General features: G+C 51.6%; 1 protein-coding gene across 1 annotated transcript in view; it reads right to left on the bottom strand.

The window, feature by feature from the left end:
• Nucleotides 1-6,642: 6,642 nt before the first annotated feature.
• Nucleotides 6,643-18,406, bottom strand: part of SLC12A3 (solute carrier family 12 member 3) — a 34,846-nt gene continuing 23,082 nt past the window's right edge. The window contains exons 22-25 of the mRNA XM_011360174.2: nucleotides 15,890-15,976; nucleotides 12,849-12,984; nucleotides 11,224-11,291; nucleotides 6,643-7,550 (exon numbers count right to left, since the gene is read on the bottom strand). Coding sequence (XP_011358476.1) covers nucleotides 7,409-7,550; nucleotides 11,224-11,291; nucleotides 12,849-12,984; nucleotides 15,890-15,976 — 433 coding nt within the window. The 3' untranslated portion in view covers nucleotides 6,643-7,408. The remainder of the gene's footprint in view (nucleotides 7,551-11,223; nucleotides 11,292-12,848; nucleotides 12,985-15,889; nucleotides 15,977-18,406) is intronic.

An 18,406-nucleotide genomic window follows, 5' to 3' on the forward strand; every position in this document is an offset into this window, starting at 1 on the left:
CCAATTGTGAGCTTCTCTTCCCAATGCTGCTTTCAGTGACATCACGCTGATAGCTAGACATTGGCCATGGTGGGAACATTAGCACCGCAGAGATCAGCAAAGGCTATGAAGCAGAGCTTTTCCCCCCAGGGAATCAGTTGTTCAACTCTTACCAACACACTGCTGGGCACGAAGGAAATTTCTGGATTGGTGAAATGTTCTGTCTTGACAGGGTGTGGGTGACACAGGCATAGGCATTTGTCAAAACGGATCAAGCCGGACACTTGAGATTTGTGCATTTCACTGCATATGCATTTTACCTCAATTAAACACATAAAAAAATAGGGTGGGTGTCTGAGTTCCATTTCAGGCCTACCAAATGGGGCCTAATGCATCCAAGTTGGTACCTGCTCAAGGGCCAGGTTTGAAAACCATCCGTCAAGTGTGACAGTAAGTACAGGATTTATTTTTAAATAACAGTTATGATGTTGTCGAGAAGTAAGACCAGAAAGAATTCTTGGGACCAGCTCAGGAAAGACCTCACATAGTCACCTTTGAGAATTCGGGTCTTTTTTTGTGGGCAACGGGAGGTTTTTGACCAATAGATGGGACATGATCAGAACCAGCGTAGATCTGCCTCATTACACAGTCTGGGTTTGTGTGAGAGAGACTTAGGGCCAGGAGACCTGACTTCAGGAGGAAAGGTAGACCAGCACTAGGGTAGACCAAAAGAAGAAAAGTGAAAAATGTGGACAAAAAGGCATTGCAGAAATAAAGTATGATCTGATCTCAGAAGCTAAGGAGGGTCGGACCTGGTTAGTACTTGGGTGGGAGACCACCTAGGAAGACCAGGGGCTGTCAGCATAAAAAATAAAACTAAACAAATAAAAAATAAGGGATTGTAAATTGATAAGGTCCTTGCAATCTGTGAGGTCAACCAAGGGTCGCTTCACCTAAAAAGAAAGAAAGAAAGAGAGAGAGAGAGAGAGAGAGAGAGAGAGAGAGAGAGAGAGAGAGAGAGAGAGAGAGAAAGAAAGAAAGAAAGCAAGCATGAGAGAAAGGGGCTTAGTAGATAATAGCTAACACTATGGAGTGCTTACTACATGTCAGACACACATCTTCAAGAAACTTCCATGGCTCAATCCACATAATCCTCACAGCAACCTTCTGAAGTAGAATGCTATTATTATTTCCATCTTACAGCTGGGGAAACTGAGGCACAGAGCGTTTAAGTAACTCGTACAAAGTTACAGAGCTGGTAACTCTGAAATTATTATTTTTTATTTAACCGGTACCTAGGTATACTTTACATACAGTAAAACGAAGGAATCTGAACTGTACAGTTCCAGGACTTTGGGAGGGTGTATTCACCTGTGTAACCCACAGCCCTATCAGGATATAAAACGTTCCCATAACTCCTAAATCACCCGCTTGCCCCCACCTCTCTAGATCCCAGGCTTCACTGATCTCTGTCACTCCAGTATGGTCATGCCTGTTCTAGAAGTTCATGTCAATGAAATCATATAGTACGTATTCTTTTGTGCTTCCCAAAGATAGACATTCAAGCAGATCAGAGAAAGAAATAGAGTCAGCTGAAGGGAAATCCATATTCCTAACTGAGATTTCTAGAAATGTGGAAACGAGAGGACTATGGAAAATTTTTAACTTGCTCGTAGTACCACTTTTGTGGTCCTATGTCTCTGCTGTGACCTAATTCGGCTTTAAATCTGAGAGGGGGGAAGGAAGGAGCCAAGACCGGTCTTATTTTATAGTTGGGTCATGAGGGTCTTTTCGGACCCTGAACAAGCAAAAGGTCACTTGCATTTGTTTTATTTTCAACAATTTGGTGTCTTAGGCCCCGCCGAAGCTCCATACTTTGTTCTTAGAGCACTTGTTTTTATTTGGTTTTTAGCGATTCCCCCTAAATAATTCAAGCTCCAACCAGAAATCTTGCCTTTTTTGGTCATTTCCGAAATCCTGATTTAGCCCAGGAGAGGACATTCTGTTCTATACTCAACTCTTGTGCCCACGCTAAGCTGGAAGCAGCTTTCTTTTCTCCCCAGAAGTAGCTCCCAAGGCAAGTCGTCCTATACGATGCGGCTAGTAATGGGGAAGTGTTTTCATGTGATGGAGGAGGGATCTCAGATTGCAGTCCCTAAACTTTGAGGAGTGTGACACCCACTTCCCTGTTATTGCCTGCCTGTCTCTTAAAATGGCTGTTATATACATTTAAAAAGATCAAATCAAATAAAAACGGAGCTGGCTTTGGAGAACCCCAAGTGTCTCTTGAACAGAAGACATCGAGGGGTATGGTCAGTCAAGACTGACAACTGGGGCCAACAGCAGGCCTGATAGCTAACTGCCCCGGACTGCCCCGTGCACCTCTAAACTCAGCCCTTACAAGGTTTAAAAATGTACCCAGGGTTCATTTACTTGAAAAGTTAAACAGAGTTACCATATGACCCAGCAATCCCACTCCTAGATAAATAGCCAAAAGAACTGAAAACAGGAGTTTAAACTAAAACTTGTCTATGAATATTCACAGCAGTCCTAGACACAATAGCCAAAAGGTAGAAATAACGCAAATGTCCATCAACTAATGAATAAATAAACAAAATGTGATATATCCAGGCAATGGAATATTATTCAGCCATACAAAGGCATATAAAGTACTGACACATGCTACAACATGGATGATCCTTAAAAATATGCTATATGAGAGAAGGCAGACATCAAAGGCCATGTAGTGTATGATTCTATTTATATGAAATATTCAGAATAGGTAAATCCATAGAGACAGATTAGTGGTCGCCAGGGGTTAGCGGGGCGTGATTGCTTAATGGGTCCAGGGCTTCCTTTTGGGGGATGATGAAGATATTTTGGAGCTAAATAGTGGTGACGGTCACACAACTCTGTGAATGTACTCAATGTCACTGAATTAGATACTTTAAACTAGTTAAAATGGTGGGTTTTTTGCTATGTATTTTACTGCAAAAAGAAAAAAAAATCCTACTTGGTTCCTTCTGTTCCATGGAATGCTATTTCCCACCCTTTCCTCTGATGGAGAGAGGGATCCAAATACAGTCACCACACAAGAAAATCCCGATTACCCCAATGAGAAGCGTAGGCCGTGAAGGGGGCAGGCGAGCGGTGTCTGCCTGACTTAATAATCTCTCTGAGTAAATGCCTCAGTTTGCTTGAACAGCAGGTGCAGCCAGCCCCAGAGTTTTGGCTCTTCCTGGCTACCTGGGTTCGGCTCCAGGGCAAAAACGATTTGGGTGGTCCCCACTCTCCAGGCCTGCATCCTGGGCAAGGTCATGGCTGAAGTCTGAGGCCCAGGTAACCTCAGAAGCCCACATTTCCCCATCACAGCTACCTGTCCTCTCTCTTCTAAATATTCTGATTGCGGTCCAGCATTTTACGTTAAAGAAAAAATTTTTGAAAATTCATTTATCTTTAGTTTCATAGTATCTTTTCATGAACACAGAATCTTTTCTGTACTCTAAGTAGAATTTTGACTGTGTGTTAGTTTCTTTTTTCCTCTAGCAAAACACCCAGCTTCCCCAGCTAGTTTCAGACTAGACCTAGCACTTAGGCAAAGACGCAGAAGATGACGGAAATCATTTACAGGAACATTTTTGTTATAATGGTGGGGGTTTTTAAATCTCCTCTGTGAATCCTGCTTGCTCAGCCCTCCTAGTCAACTCTCGCTCTTTGTCCATTGATAAGGGTTCCAAACATGTCCACTCTTATCTCTGACCTGGTCAGGCCAGCCTTGCTCGCCTAGGGCCACATCTGTCACTCAGGTCAGGTTCTTCCGAACAGGCTCCCACCCCTCCGCCTGCACTCTGCCCTGCTCCCCAAAACCTCACATTCACCAACCCCGCCTTTCCCCAAGACAGCACCCCTGAACATCTCCGGGTTCCTTCTGTAGCTCTTCTGAGCCAGAATGAAAACCGCTCGTCCTTTCTTGCCACTGTCTTTCATCTGTGTGACGTTCCGCTGTCTGGCCTCCCAGCCAGGTGTTTCTTGTCAAAGCTCTACCCACACGGTATTTTTAGAAACTGAATTTGTTGTGGCTCCCTTTCAAGAAGCATGCTGGTGTCATGCTTGAGCTTTTGGTCATTGGATTAACCCCTTAGCGATGAAGCCACCGGCTGGGCTTTGCTGGGACCCGTGTCTGTGAACACTTTTGAAATCAGCAGCACATTTTTTCTGACATCCTGAGCTATATACAGCTACAAGCGAAACCAGGCTGCTTTGCATGTGCTTGGGGGCCTTCCAGCCAGGTGGTTCTTCTAGAACATTCCAGCTGGTCTCATCCCTGTGAAACCCACCTCTCCCTTGCCACACAAGAGAGGTTAGGTGGGTGTGTAAAAAGGAGTCCAGTGCAAATGGGGCTTTCCGTGTGCTAAAGAGGCCACAGCTTTCTGCCTGGGAGGGGGAGCTCAGAGAGCCAGTGGATGAAAAATGGGCTGTATTGTATTTACTGTAAAGCCCATGACAAGTCTAGGCAGGAACTAAAGGAGACAATGAAAGCCAGAGGGGAAAATTAGGAGCTAACTGGGCAGTGAGTCCCAGGGGAGATAAGTGAGCAGTCCCGGCCTCAGGGACGCGTGTGGCTGCTGGCTGGGGCTGGCCCCTGGCGCTGACGGTCCAACTCACTGAGTGTCAGGTTTTCCACGCACAGTATGGAGAAAGGATGGAAAATACTTCTTCCCATGGAAACTCATGAACGTGGAGCATTTCATCATCCAAAGGCAGAGAGAGAGACTGTGGACCGAAATGTCTCATCCTCCTAGTGCAGAATGGGCCGAAATGTCTCACCCTCCTAGTGCAGACAAGGACTTGGAGAGCCTTCTAGAGCCCCTGATCACACGGCATGGCTGTAGGAAGTGGGGGGCCAAGGGGTGGGGGGCCGAAGCGTGTGCTCTTCACCCCACCCCCCGGCATCCACAATATCGATCAACCATGCATGGGCCAAATCACAGTCATTAGCAGGCCAGCTGGCTGGTGATACCCGTTCTGGTTCGATTCTCTCATTTCACAGACTGAGCCCCCAGAGAGCCTAAGGGGCGTATCGGAGGTCGCACAGCCAGTTTTGGGGGGAGACAAACTCAAAACCAGTTCTCCTGGAGGCCACTCTGTAGCTCTTGCCACTCAGCCTCCCCACCTCTCCATCCGAGACAAGCAAAGAGGTTCCCCCTGAGTCAGCAAACGCAAAAGGAAAATGCTCAAAATATTCGTGTAGAAATGTGAATATTCGTGTAGAAACTGAATACCCTTCCTACAGGACCAGTGGAAGCTCAGAGAAAAGTTCAACTCAAGGTCGAAAAAACAATACAGTTAGTTTTTTCAAAACACTCAGAGTTGAAAAAGTGTGTTCCAACACAAATAAGTTCTGTTGACTGAGGGAATGTATTTTTAACTCATTTTGTTGTTTTGACCTCACTGTTAACTCAAGGCTCCCCTCCCCCGCCACCCCTTCCAAGCTATTATCTTTGTTAAAAATTCAATTTCCAACATAGTAAAAAATTTGCTTTTTATTTTAAATGGCCAAAGCCAAAGCATTTCTGCTCTTGGGTCGGGGTCTCTCTGAGGTCTACAGAGGAAGCACTCATGTGCAAGAAATGGGTTTCGTGTGGCCCGAGAAAGACAAGCATTCCTAGATTGAGTTCGGGGGCTTGGTCCCAGGTCCACTGAATGGCTCAGAGGCAGGCCACCTTCTGAGGTCCCTGGGGAGCAGAGGAGTCAACCCCAATAAACTTGGCCAGGAGCTCGGTCTCTCTCAGTGAATGCTGATGACCAAATAGAGCAGTATGACAGCCCGGGAGCCAGAGCCGTTGGTCTCTGCAATGGGATGACCCAAGAAATGCTAGAGTCCCTTGGATCCCAACCCGAAGTGTGTGCTTCAGTGAGCTTGGAGGGGGCCGACCAGATCCAAAGATGCCTCCTTTCTTGGGGTACCCCCATGCTACCGGTAAAGACCCAGCGTCTGCCAACAACTCACTTCATGCTGCGTAGGGACGTCTAGGGCTAAAATGCCTTTTCAGGGAGCCTCGCCCATAGGCTTGGTTGGTGCAAGCACTTTGGGGGTGTGCAATCCACAGGAACCCAAATACGAGCAAGGGCCATCTTCCCCAGATTCACACTCAGCTCTGACCCCCATCTTACGAGCACCCACACCACAGCCTCCTCCGCTTCTGTCTCTTACCACTGGCTTCTTCCCTGTCCTTTTACCCATGGGAATGAACCTTTCTGATTCTTTGCCCATTCTTGCCATCTTTATACCCACGATTGATCTGCTTTTCCATTCCTGACCTGCCAAACCTCCATCCTCTATCCCCAACCGAATCTGAAACTCAATACCCTTCCAAGAGACTCCCTAAATCTCGTCCCTCCTCGAAGTTCTTTCCCGACAGGCCCACCGTCAATATCCCTCCTTGAGTGGTTTTTTTTGAGTTCCATTTTCTTCCCTCGAGATAAGGCAGAAATGGCAATGAGGCCCATCATGGCCTTTTTCTACATCAGCCGAGCTCCCTGCTGTGTAGGAAAAAAAAAAAAAAATGCAGGACACAAAGAAAAGTCGAAGCTGTGTTTTTCGAACCGTAGGTCACCACACATTCGTGGGTCCCAAACACATTTTAGTGGATTCCAAGGAGAAACAGAACTAGAACAGGAAAGACCGGCATATCGCCCACTGTAAGGATAAGTATCGTTTTGTGACGCTTCCGTTTTAGTGTGCGTTTGTTCCAAGTCTCAATGTAAAATTTATTTCTTACTGTGGGTTGCAGCCCCCAAAGTTTGAAAGTCCCTGGTCTACCAGAGAACCAGCCAAAACACTGAAGATACATTATTATTGAAAGGGAAGGGAGCCAGAGATGGTTAAAGAAATTTGCATCATTATGGAGATTCCAGGAGCCCTGCCTTCGTCCTGTAAGGGTGACAGGTGTGTGTGTGTGTGTGTGTGTGTGTGTGTGTGTGTGTGTGTGTGTGTGTGTGTGTGTTGTGGGGGTACCCCTTCTCCTGGCCTTAGGAGACAGGAGGCAGGCATGGTTAGGGAGTTCCCCCAGGGAAATTCGGTAGAAACCGCCAAGATGCACACCCAGCACTCTGCCTCAAACTTGTAGATGAATCAAAGACCGAAATCTTAATGTGTTATAATCAAGATCAAAAGAACTTAAAAGGAATATGGATCCACCAGAGCATTTTCCATGCAACTTCAAATGCTGCTTCTTCAGCCCGTAAAACAAAGGCCAGAGGACACGTCCGATGGGAGTGGAGTCCAACCAGAGTTTGCAAATCTACCAGCTTTTTCAGTCAGGTCATCAGATACTACCCCTTGAAGGACATGAGTCCAGACCATCCCCGTGGGGAGGTGGGCGTCCCACGCACCCTCGACTTCAGGCGGGCATGGCCGAGCTTGGGGTTACTGGCAGTAGAAAGTGAGCACATTTTCCTGGTTTCCTCGGATCAGGATAACCGGAGGTCTGAGGTCCCAGGACAGGGTCTCCAGCCAGGCCATGTACAGTGAGCTCGGGCACTTCCCCTTCCTCCCTATGGGCAAGGTGCTGCGACGCAGGAAGAAGAAGCAGACGAGAAATCACCAAGGGGCCTTCTGCCCACAGCCCGGCTCATGGTTCTGAACAGCAGCTCTGTTTCGAGCTCCTTCTTCCCAGCCACCCTGAGAATGACCTCTTGTTCCCCTTGAAAGCACGGTTCCAAACGCACGCTCAGACACGAAGCGTTTCCGAACAAAGCCATGGCCTATAAGGCCCACGTGACCCGGTCCCCAGCAGCCACCCCCACCTCACATCCTGCCGCTCTCAGCCTCTTCCCAACCCCACAGCCACAGTGGCTTTCTTACTGCCCCTGAAGAAAAATGGCAGGCTTGCTCCTGCCCCAGGGCCTTGGCACCTGATGCTCCCTCCACCCAGAAGGCAGCGCCCTCAGCTCTTCACGTGGTCGGTTCCTTTGAGTCACTCAGATCTTGGCTCAAGATCTTGGCTCAATAATGACACTCTATCCCTGCTCACAGGATGTGTGTGCTTTACGCTACTAATCTTTAGAAATAAATCCACTCCAGCACAAAGGAACTTTTTGTTCAGAATTGCCTCTCTCAGCCACAGAGAAAGGCAGCCTGGGATATAACCTAGATGCAAATGGTAAGCAGCAAGCCTGCGTCAATACCCAATTCCTGCTTTGCAGCTGGGAGATCCTGGGCCCGTAGCTTAACTCCTCTGAGACTCAGCTTCCTCATCTCCAAAGTGAGTGTGTGTGTGTGTGTGTGTGTGTGTGTGTGTGTGTGTGTTGCGGGGGAGGGTGGCGGGGGTGGGGTGGAGAACAGAACCACTCCATGGAGTTTTGAAAAGAACACCCAATGCCTAGAGTGTCAGAGAGGCTCAATTGATAAAATGCAATGTCGATGATTATTTTGATTCTTACTATTTGGCTTTCAGGAGGAAGTCTTTATAGATAAAAAGAGGAGCCTAGACCCCAAAGTGAGACCAGAAATAAGGTCGTTGAATGCAGGCAAAGCCTGTTGGGCAGGCTACAAGGCTGGTTTATCAACTGTGCAGGTTAAGCTGAACTCAAACACGCCAGGAATCTGCTGATTATATACTAGTCGGCAAACGACCAAATTCTGCTTCAGACCCGCTCTAGAAAATGGTCCCTGTGTGCTCTCCCAAACGCTGGCAATGTGATTTTGTCATTGCACGGACGTGTGGAAGGGTTTTTGTCTCCTCGGAATTTCTGGGGAATGAGGGTGTCTGGGCTCCACCCCAGACCCCGAGCTAAGAACGGCGGAGAAATCTGCCATTTCCCACAGTCCCCTGGGGGTTCTGACGAAGGTGACACCAGAGTGAATTTGTAGAAGCGTCGGGCAGGCAGTCCAGGGCTGGAGATCAGTGATGCAAAAGGACAGCTGCCTGTCCTCCCACGGGAGCTGGCCAGACGGCTGGGCCCCTTAGGGCAACAGCTGTAGCTGCCACCAGTGGGCGGGGCTGTGTGCAGGCCCCTCCTCCGGGGTGACTTGGACTCACTGTTATTTGTATCAGCTAGCTAATCCCACAAAAGCTGGTGGACAGGGGGTTGGCTTTCCCTACGAGGTTCACGGAGTGGGAGGGGACAGGTGCCAGCAGGTCACCTCCCAAGGTGAAATTCCTCATCTTATGGTCTGGTATCCTGACTCATTTTAGTGACAAGTCCGCTGAGAACCATCACATGTTAGAGTGAAAGAGAATCTTGCAAATAATTTCGTTTAACTCTTTTCTATGGTCAGGGAAACTGAGGCTCAGAGAAGGAGGGTTACGTGCACCCGAGGCCACACAGTGGGCTAACAGCAGAGACGAAACGCAAGCCTGCTCTTCCGAACAGTCAAGAGGAGGTGGTGTGGCACGCCTACGTACCCCAGGTGACACACGCCAGCGACCACGTCCAAGGGAAGTCTGTGTCCCAGGACAGAGCCAGTCCCACCGACTTGCAGTCTGACTGGGTTCTCACCAAGGCCAACCTTGCCTTCGAGATGTTCTCTGCAGGGTCTTGGCCAGAGACTTGGAGGTAAATCCAGTCCTTTTCCTTATCCCACTTCAAAGGGAACATGGAGCATTTTCTCTGCACAAAAGTTTATCTCCCTAAAAGCCCCGGGAAGCATCCTTTCGGCAGAGCCAGCTTCACAGGTGTGCAACCTGCACATCTGCACGACCCTGAGCTCACGAGCGTCTCACTCTGGGCTTAATGCTCTGCTGTCACCATCTTGACAGTCTTAATACATTTGAACCCACATTTTCATTTTGCAGTGGACCTCACAAACTGTGCGCTCCATCTTGGTTTCGGGGTAGGAAAAAACAGGTTCCACAGGCTCTGGGCCATCCTGCGGAATTCCTGGATGGCTAGCCCCCCGGAAACCTAAGAAAGGCCAGTACTTGCCTTGGTAAACATCCCCATTCCCTCTGAGCTGGGCCTCTCTGGGAGAGGGGACTCAGGTGACACGGCTGACCATGTTCTTCCTCCTGGCCACCAAGAGACCCTCTCTGTGCCACTGTTACCTACCACTTACTACAACCTGCCCAATACCCACCAAAGGCGACTTGCTACTGGACACGGGTGGCAGCAGCGGAAGCCCGAGGGTGTCACAGCCCCCAAGACATGGAGCCTGAAACAGCCGAGCTGGGGAGGACTCAGCTTCTGCAGCCCAGGCCTGGCACCGACATGGGGTGCGACCGATGGCCACAGAGGGTGATCCGCAAACAACTAGAAATCGATTTTTCTTCTGGGTCCCCTTTGCCAAAGACGACTTTGGCAGGAAAAGGCAACAAATAAGGGAAAAGCAGGGGTGACGGGCCTGGGGCATGTGGGGCTCTAGACCTCTGCCAACTGGCACTGACAAGGAGAAAATCCTGAAATGCCCTAACTTAAATGACAGCAGGCGGAAGGGTGAAAGGAAGAGACGAGAAGGGGTTAATCGATTATCAACTGCAGGGCAAAACCAACAAAAGACTGCTTAGCTCCCGCTCGCTCCCCCGAGTGTGTACTGGAATTTTGGATTAGCTTCCAGGCAGCTAGTTCCAGGATTATCTAAAAGAGGAAACAGCCGGGCAGCAACCAACCCCAGGAGCCTCTGCTCGTTTGCACGTGAACTTTTCAATCTGCTGCCCACGGCCAGTCCACAGAGGCGGACATGTCTATGCCGCTTCGCCGTCTCCTACCCGCTTTGTCTCCGGCCAGTGTGAATTCTTTCAAAACAACCGACACCTCCCTCCCCACTGACGTATGAAAACGCCCAGCCACTAACTCCAGGACTCAAACCTGCCGGTGGTTTGGACCCCATGTCTCAGGGCCTAGTCTTTTTCTTTCTTCCTTCCTCCCTCCTTCCTTCCTTCCTTCCTTCCTCCCTCCCTCCCTCTCTCCCTTCCTTCCTCCCTCCCTCCCTCTCTCCCTTCCTTCCTCTTTCTTTTCTTTTCTTTCTTTCTTTTTTCTTTTTTCTTTTGCCAACAATGGTCCAACAAGCCCTCTCTTTTAGAAAGACTTTCAGCCACGAAAGTTCGCATTTTTCTTAACGGCACTCAGGTGAGAACGTGGGGCAAATGCGACCCGAGAAGCCACGGTGGCTGTGTTTACGGACCTGTGGGCCCTTCTGTCTCACAACGGGAAGGTCTGGTCCCCAGCTGGTGGCCACCCCTTCCCAGAGCAGACACCCTCGGCCTCTGCACCAGGCTTCTCCTCCCACTGAGAGCTACTTACACGAAGATGAGAGCGGCGTCTCGGGAGTAATCCGATAGGATCTCATTCAGCCTCACCTGGCGCAGTGACTAGGATGAGGAAAAGCCATGTGGTCACTTCCCGCATCCTTGGGGATCGTCCTGTCCCCACCAAGCCTGGGGGGGGTCTCTTTTAACATTCGAACAGGATGCATGCATTGTTCCCCCTAAATTATTATAGCCTCCCTGCCTCCAAGATGGAAGGGGACCCTCACAGCAACCGAGTGCCAAGCTCGCCCCCTTGAGGAGCCCTCCTTGGTTTTTCCTTGCCTGACCAAACATGTGCCCATGACCAGCAGGACAGTGGGGGAGCGAGGGCACTTCCCGTGGAAGAGCCGATAGTTCTCACTAGCGGGCAGCTGAGCAAGGCACGCTGACTCCCTGAGCCTCGCTGTCTTCGTCTGTGAAATCAGTATGATGACGGCCCCGCACCCCACCCCAGGGAAATCTCTGGAAGATGCGCGGATAACCTATAAAGCATGGAGCAGAGGGCCTGGCCTGACGAAGCACCGCATACAGAGGCCGCGAGCAGGGAGGGGAGGCTCCTCCTCCTTCATAACAAGGTGGCCAGAGCCTTCTCTGAACTCGGCTCTTCACTCAGCTTTCTCCAATGAGCCAACAGCAGAGCGTGTCCCCTGGGGCAGGGCTCGAGGCTGGCAGATCAGGGTGGGGGGCGGGGGCCGGGGAGACCCCCTCCTACCCCAAGGCCTGTCTCCGAATTGTTCAGAAATGACTGACACGTGGCCTGGCCGTGGACGGTCCCTCCGTCTGAGAGAACGGAAAACTGAGGGGACGTGAGCTGACCTGGGTCAGAGCTTCCTGACCTCACGCTGCCGACATTTGGGTGAAAGAATCTCCGTCGTGGGAACCGTCCTGTGAGCTGTCGGATGTTTAGCAGCGTCCCACCAGGTCTCTGCTCACTCAGTGACAGTAGCAGCTCTACCCCCAGCCTCGTGGGGACAACCCAAAATGCCTCCAGGGGAGGCTGATTGTCCGCTGAGGGGCAAAACTGCCCGTCAGAGGAGACCCGCTGACCCCAGGCACACAGAGAACAGACTGTGACCCCCCTGTCCCCCCTGACGGCTCTCCCTGCCCTCCTCAAAACGGCCACAGCAGCCACTACTCTCCTTTAGCCCTGAGATGCTGCCTGGGAAGGGGGGGGCAGCCATGGCTCTGGGCTGCATCTGGGGCGGAGTCTACAGGCTAAAGGAAGAAGGTCAGTCAGCTTTGCGGGCCCACAGGACAAACTCTACCTCGGTCTTCACAACTTGTCTCATGAGTCCCTTCCACCAGGCACAGAGCAAGGGAGAGAGAGGGAGAAGGACTCTAGGCGGTCCATCGCCACGGCCAAGGTGACTCAGAGTGGGCGGAAGGACCAGGCTCTCATGCCAAGCCTGGCTCTGAGTTCTACAACCCAAAACCGGTTACCCGTCAGGCCGAGCACTCGTGCCTTGAGGATACCTCAGAGGCTGGGTGTGAGGGGGAGGGGAGCAGGGCTGAGAGTCCAGGGGAGGGCACTGAGGACGCTCAGGATAGATGGGCACAGACAGGGTCCTTGTCCCTGAGAGCACTCGTCCCCACAAGCCCCGCCCCTTCTCCCTCCTGCACCTTGACCCTGTTCTTGTGAATTTCCTCATCCGAGATCTTCCACGGACAGTCCCGCCGCATCTCGGTGACGGTGGCCTCGTCCTTGAAGCCATCGTTCAGGCGGAAGGGCGCGACCATGTCCTCAAACCTCTTGGTGCTAGAGACGGAGAGAGCAGATCAGACCCGGTAAGATGGCCCAGTTTCCCGTGGAAACAGGTCCCCAGAGGGAGATGGCGGGGAGTGCCACAGGGACATACTTTTCAGTCTGAAACCAATCCCGACGCTGCCACTGACATCAAAGCAGCTTCTGCGTTGAACTCAGCACTGACGGTACCTCCACGATGACTGCCCTGGGCCATCTCTACCCACCCGGGTATGACCGTTCCCAGGTATTTACTGGGCACTATCCTGTGTCAGGCTTGGTGCTACACAGCAGTGAGCAAACCCAGCACAGTCCCTCGTCTTCACAGAGCTCACACTCTGCTGCGTGATAAATAGGGTCAGAAGTTTTACGACGGCACTGGGATGAGGACTGACGGGCAGGGAAGGCGTCTTCCCAAAGCCAGATACACACAGGGAAGGGGATGCCGGAGCAAACAGAACGGAAGGTGCAACGGCCCCGAGCGGAAATGTGCTGTCTGCAGGAAGAGCCGCAGAAGACCCGTGTGGCTGGACCCGTGTGGCTGGACCCGTGTGGCTGGACCCGTGTGGCTGGAGCAGAGGAGGACAGATGGGTGTGAGGGGTCAGGTCAGGCAGGCCTTTGTTATTTGCCCTGAGTGAGGTGGGAAGCTGTTGGAGGCTGTTCTGCGTGATTCGACTTCCATTATTAAAGATAGAAATTCAGACTGGTCAGCATTCAGATGCATCCATCTGAAGCCACATGGATGGATCAGCTCACCTGGGGCAGAGTAAAGAGGAGAGAAGACAGTCCAGGGCTGAACCCCGAGGATGCCAACAGGTGTTAGTCAGGTAAAGAAGGAAGAGGCAGCAAAGGAAACGAGAGAAGACAACTGAGGGAGGATAGAACCAGAAAAAGGCGTCTTGGGAGCCAAAAGACCTGCTTCAGGAAGGATGGCTGTGATGGCTGGCAGCTGAGCGGCAGAGAGAGCTGAGGACAGAAATGGCTCTGCGGGTCTGGCAGCGTCGAGGTCACTGATGATGCCAGTGAGAGCAATTTCAGTGAAGGAGCCGGGCGAAGCCAGACTGGCACGGCCGGAGCAGGAGGGGGAGGAGGGAGTGACGACTGCTACCATCTCTTTGGAGAAATCTGGCTGTGTGAGGGAGGGGAGGAGCGGTCCAGGAGGCGGAGGCAGAAGCAGGGGCAAAGGAGGAGATTTGAAAGGGGACAGTCGTGTGCTCCCGCCCTGCCCTCCCCTCCGGAAGCTTCCCCAATCTCTCTACGTTCACGGCCTTTCTCAAGGCTTTGCTCCTCCAACAGAGATGACCCTATTCCCCGTTGCATTCTGGTCCATCTCTGCAGTGCTGTGATAGCCTCTGATAATCTCCAACCCTGCACTGAGCCGGGGTAAATCCTGGAGGACACGGCTGCAGATTACTCATCTCGGCCCCTGCAGCTCCAAGCAAATGGTAGGAGCCAACACATCCAGCCATAAAGTAGTTCCTTTCTTCCCATCTTGATTTCCTTCCCTCCGGGTAATGGGAGGTAAAGGGAGAAGGGCTAAGAGACCAGAACCAACTTGACTTTATGGAGAAGAGAGAGTCCTGGAAAACCTCATGTACTTTGATTTACATAAAGCAAATCCTATCATAAATATTTTATTTTAAGAATATGAAACCAAATCATAAGAAAGGTATGTAACCCTTTCAGACCCCACAACTGAGCCTTGCTACAATTCACACCAGGGTTTGCTCGAATTCTAAGCATTTGCCTCTGCATGAGGGGAGGCGGGGAGTTTTTGCCCAGACCATTCAACACGTCCCCCCTCTAAACACCAATATGTTAACATAACATCAGGAGCTACAGCTGCTCATGCCTCAGGGCCTTTACACGTTTCAGCCTGTGGAGGAGATGTGCCTCTGCCGATACCCCTGCAGAAGGAGCTGCCATCCAGCCATGAGTTTTGGAGCGTGTGATTCCCCTGCCGCTGGCCACGGCCAAATGGACCAAGGGTAGCCAAGAAAAAGGATTTCCGGGAACCTCTACCGTGACCCAGAAGGAAGGGACAAGCTGGGCCAGTCACATTCTTTTTTCGGGAACTTAAATCAGGCAATGCCTGGGGAAGGAGGCAGCTTGACTGCACAGAAATGTCTAGATGCAGAGCTCAGAAGCCACACTAATAGGCAAAAGCCCCAAACCAGCATTCCTTGACTACTGACTGGGTGCTGTGTGAAGCACTTCACATGAATTGTCTCTAAGACAGTGGTTCTCAAAGTGGGGTGCCTGAACCAACCCTGAGAACTTGTTAGAAATGCAGGTTCTCAGGCTCTACCCCAGACCTACTGACTCAGAATCTTGCGGGTGGGACCCAGCAAGCTGTGTTTTCACAGCCCTCCAGTTGATTCTGATGCAGCCGAGGTCTGAGAGCCACTGCTTTATGGAAACACTCCAGGGTTGGAGAAAATTTTAAAAATCAGTCAATTTTGGAGGTAAAATCAGCCTTTTATGAGCAGCCAGCAGCCTGGGCTTGTGAAGTGTGTAGCCGGAGACCCCCTCGGCCCTCAGGCCCGGGGGTGAGGGGCAGGGCAGGAGCATCCCTTGTGGATAAAACACTGGCTTCTGCTCAAGGGGCAGAACCGCCGTGACCTGCACTAGTAAGCACTTGAAAACACTCGGGCTAAGAAAAGCATCGATGTCAACTTTCATTGTCCTCCGCGCAGGTGTTTCTGGCAAAGACAAGAGCTCTCATATGCAAAGGAAGAAACCCAAACACGAAACAAACAGCTGCAAACTCCGGCCCTTCCTCTTTGGTTCCATGAGCCCCGTCTAGGAGGGGGCAGGGAGGACAGCGCCTCTGCCCCTGGCTCGTAGGAGAGAAAGGGACAACAGGCACACAGCTGGCCCTTCGGCCTAAACCCCGCCCCCTCAACACAGGGTACTCACTGCTCAGCCCGAGGCTTCTGGTTGATGTCGGGAAGGACGTGAACTTCGTGGAATCCCAGTCGGAACTTGCTCAGCAGAGAAATAATCCTGGAAGACAGAGATTTTTAAAAAATGCATTCATTCATTCAGTTAATTTTTACTGAATGCCTACTGAGGATATGGCAGTGAGCAAAACAAATCAAATCCTGCCCTCATGGAGTCTGCACTCTAACCTGGGAAGGGGGCATACGACAAACAAATATTGATGAGGTAGGTCGGCTGATGACGAGTGAAGTAGAAAAGTAATTGACTAGTATTCCCCGAGTATCTGGTGGCCAGCTCTGTGCTACCTCCCATTTTAATGCATCTACACGTCTGATCTTATTACAGTGCAGATTCTGATTCAGCTGGTCGGGGGTGGGACTTGGGATTCTGCATTTCTGACAAACTCCCAGGTGATTCGATGCCGCGGGTCCATGGACCACACTTTGAGAAGCAAGTATCTAAGGGATGGGAAGGTGAACCATTGCAGGGTGGCTAAGCAAACAAAGACAGCCACATGAAATAAGTTCAGAAGCAGGAGTAGCAAGCCAGATGGTGCTGACTTTGCGTCAAAGAGGAGGAGGTGCCAACTGTGGTTTGCAGCAGTCAGGGAAGGCTTCACAGAGGAGGTAGCAATCTGTCTGGATGATGCATGGTAGGTAAGACTCTTACAGACCAAGGGGGTGGGGCAGGGGTTTCCACACTGGAATCACCCAAAGAGCCTTATAAACAATGCACTTGCCTTGGCCTTAGCCCCCCATATGTCAGAATCCCTGGGTGAGACATAGCTTTGGGGATATCCCAGTTCTCATTGGTGGGGAGTGAGCACCCCAGGAAGGAAGTTCACATGAGCAAAGGCATGGATGGAGTACAGGAGCCGGGAGGGGCGGAGGGAGGGGAAGGACCAGGCTGGGGCCCGGCTGTCAAGCCACTTCTGATCCCTGAACTTGGGAGTGAAATTAGGACAGCAGCGCTGTGGGCAGACGGCTTGGTGTGCAGTGCAGGTGTGGCAGGCTTGGGCAAGGCCTGGGCAGGAGGCAGTGCCGGCCTGGCCTCAAGGTCATGAGGAGGGCAGAGGACGTGGCCTGGTCAAGACAGGTGGGAGGTAGAGGAGATTCCACAGCCTTCACGTGGCAGACACCCTGTGGCCCCAAGATGCCATGGCCTTGAGCCAAACAAAACCTGTTGAGGCCTGCTTCCATCTGGAGCCGGAACAGGAAGCTGAGGCTGATTGGCTGTTGGAACGTCACAGAGGAGCCAGCTGCTGCTTTTCCCAAGCATCCCTTCCCGGGCGTGGTGAGAGGGGCCTTCCGGTGGAAGAGCTCTTGTCGGGGGTGAGGACCACGAGACCGGACTGCCGGGTCGTCCTCAATGCCCGCAGCGGGCGACTGGGGGCGCCGTGGGGATGTGGTCCTGCACAGGACTAGGGTGGCACAGGCTACAGGGCCCTGACTAGGGCCTGGGCACAGTGTCTTCTCTTTGGCTAATTAATTGCAGCCTTGGCCAAGCCACCCCATCTTTCCCAGCCCGTCTGCCCCCTCTAGCAGTCCTCCATCCTTCCACCTTCGACCCCACTTGACCTTTCTCCAAAGCAACAATGACCCACTTCTAGGCACCCATGTGCCACCTGCCCAACGCCTGCCACCTCCACAGCTGTGTAGCTGCCTCACCAGGTACGTCCTCTGCAGCCCAGATCAACTCACATTCTTACTTAGCTACATCTCGAAAGAAACTCTCATATCACAGCTTTAAACAGAACACCAGCATCTCTTGCCAGAAAGAGGTGACCGACAAAACTCGAGTAAATAAACCAAAAGGTCACTAAATTCTGGCCGAATGCTGTCGCCTGCCAAGCTCCCAGCCAGGCCCACCCTTTCCTGCTTAGCGAGATTCTGTGGGTTCCCTTTTCCTGCAGATTCAGCCACACCTTTGCAAGAGAATTAAAAGTCGCTTATTCGGTGGGATTTGCTGCTCTGTCCCCTGGCCACTAAAATCACCCCTTATCTCACCAGAGGTGACAATCTCAGCTTAGGGGGACACTGCCCCAAGGATTCTAAGTTCTGCCTCATTTCACAGGAGGACGGGCCTTCTCCAACCTTTATTTCAAATCTGGAGGAGATTTGTGGTTTTAACATTTCACACCCCTCCCTGTCACGGCCAGGACTGGGGTGTCTTCCTCCCCCTTCAGGGGGACAGGACACCAAAACCACCGAAATGGACAGAAACCTGCCCAGAGCACCCACCCACTGCTACGACCTGGACAGAGCTGATCCCCCTGGGGACAGGGGGACAGGGGGACAGGGTGAAGGGAGCCGGGATGGCCCTGGTCCCTGCCGGCACTCCCCACTTACGCCTTCCTCTCCTGGTCCATCCTGTTGATCTGGCCCCCCACGAACACTCGGATCCTGCATTTGCTCCATCTCTTCTTGCGGCCGAGGAGGTAGGGGATGAGGAGGGTGAGGCCTGGCAAGGAGGGTCCCAGTGAATCAAGAGGAG

The sequence above is a fragment of the Pteropus vampyrus genome, unplaced genomic scaffold, assembly GCF_000151845.1.
Source record: "Pteropus vampyrus isolate Shadow unplaced genomic scaffold, Pvam_2.0 Scaffold51, whole genome shotgun sequence".
NCBI lineage: Eukaryota > Metazoa > Chordata > Mammalia > Chiroptera > Pteropodidae > Pteropus > Pteropus vampyrus.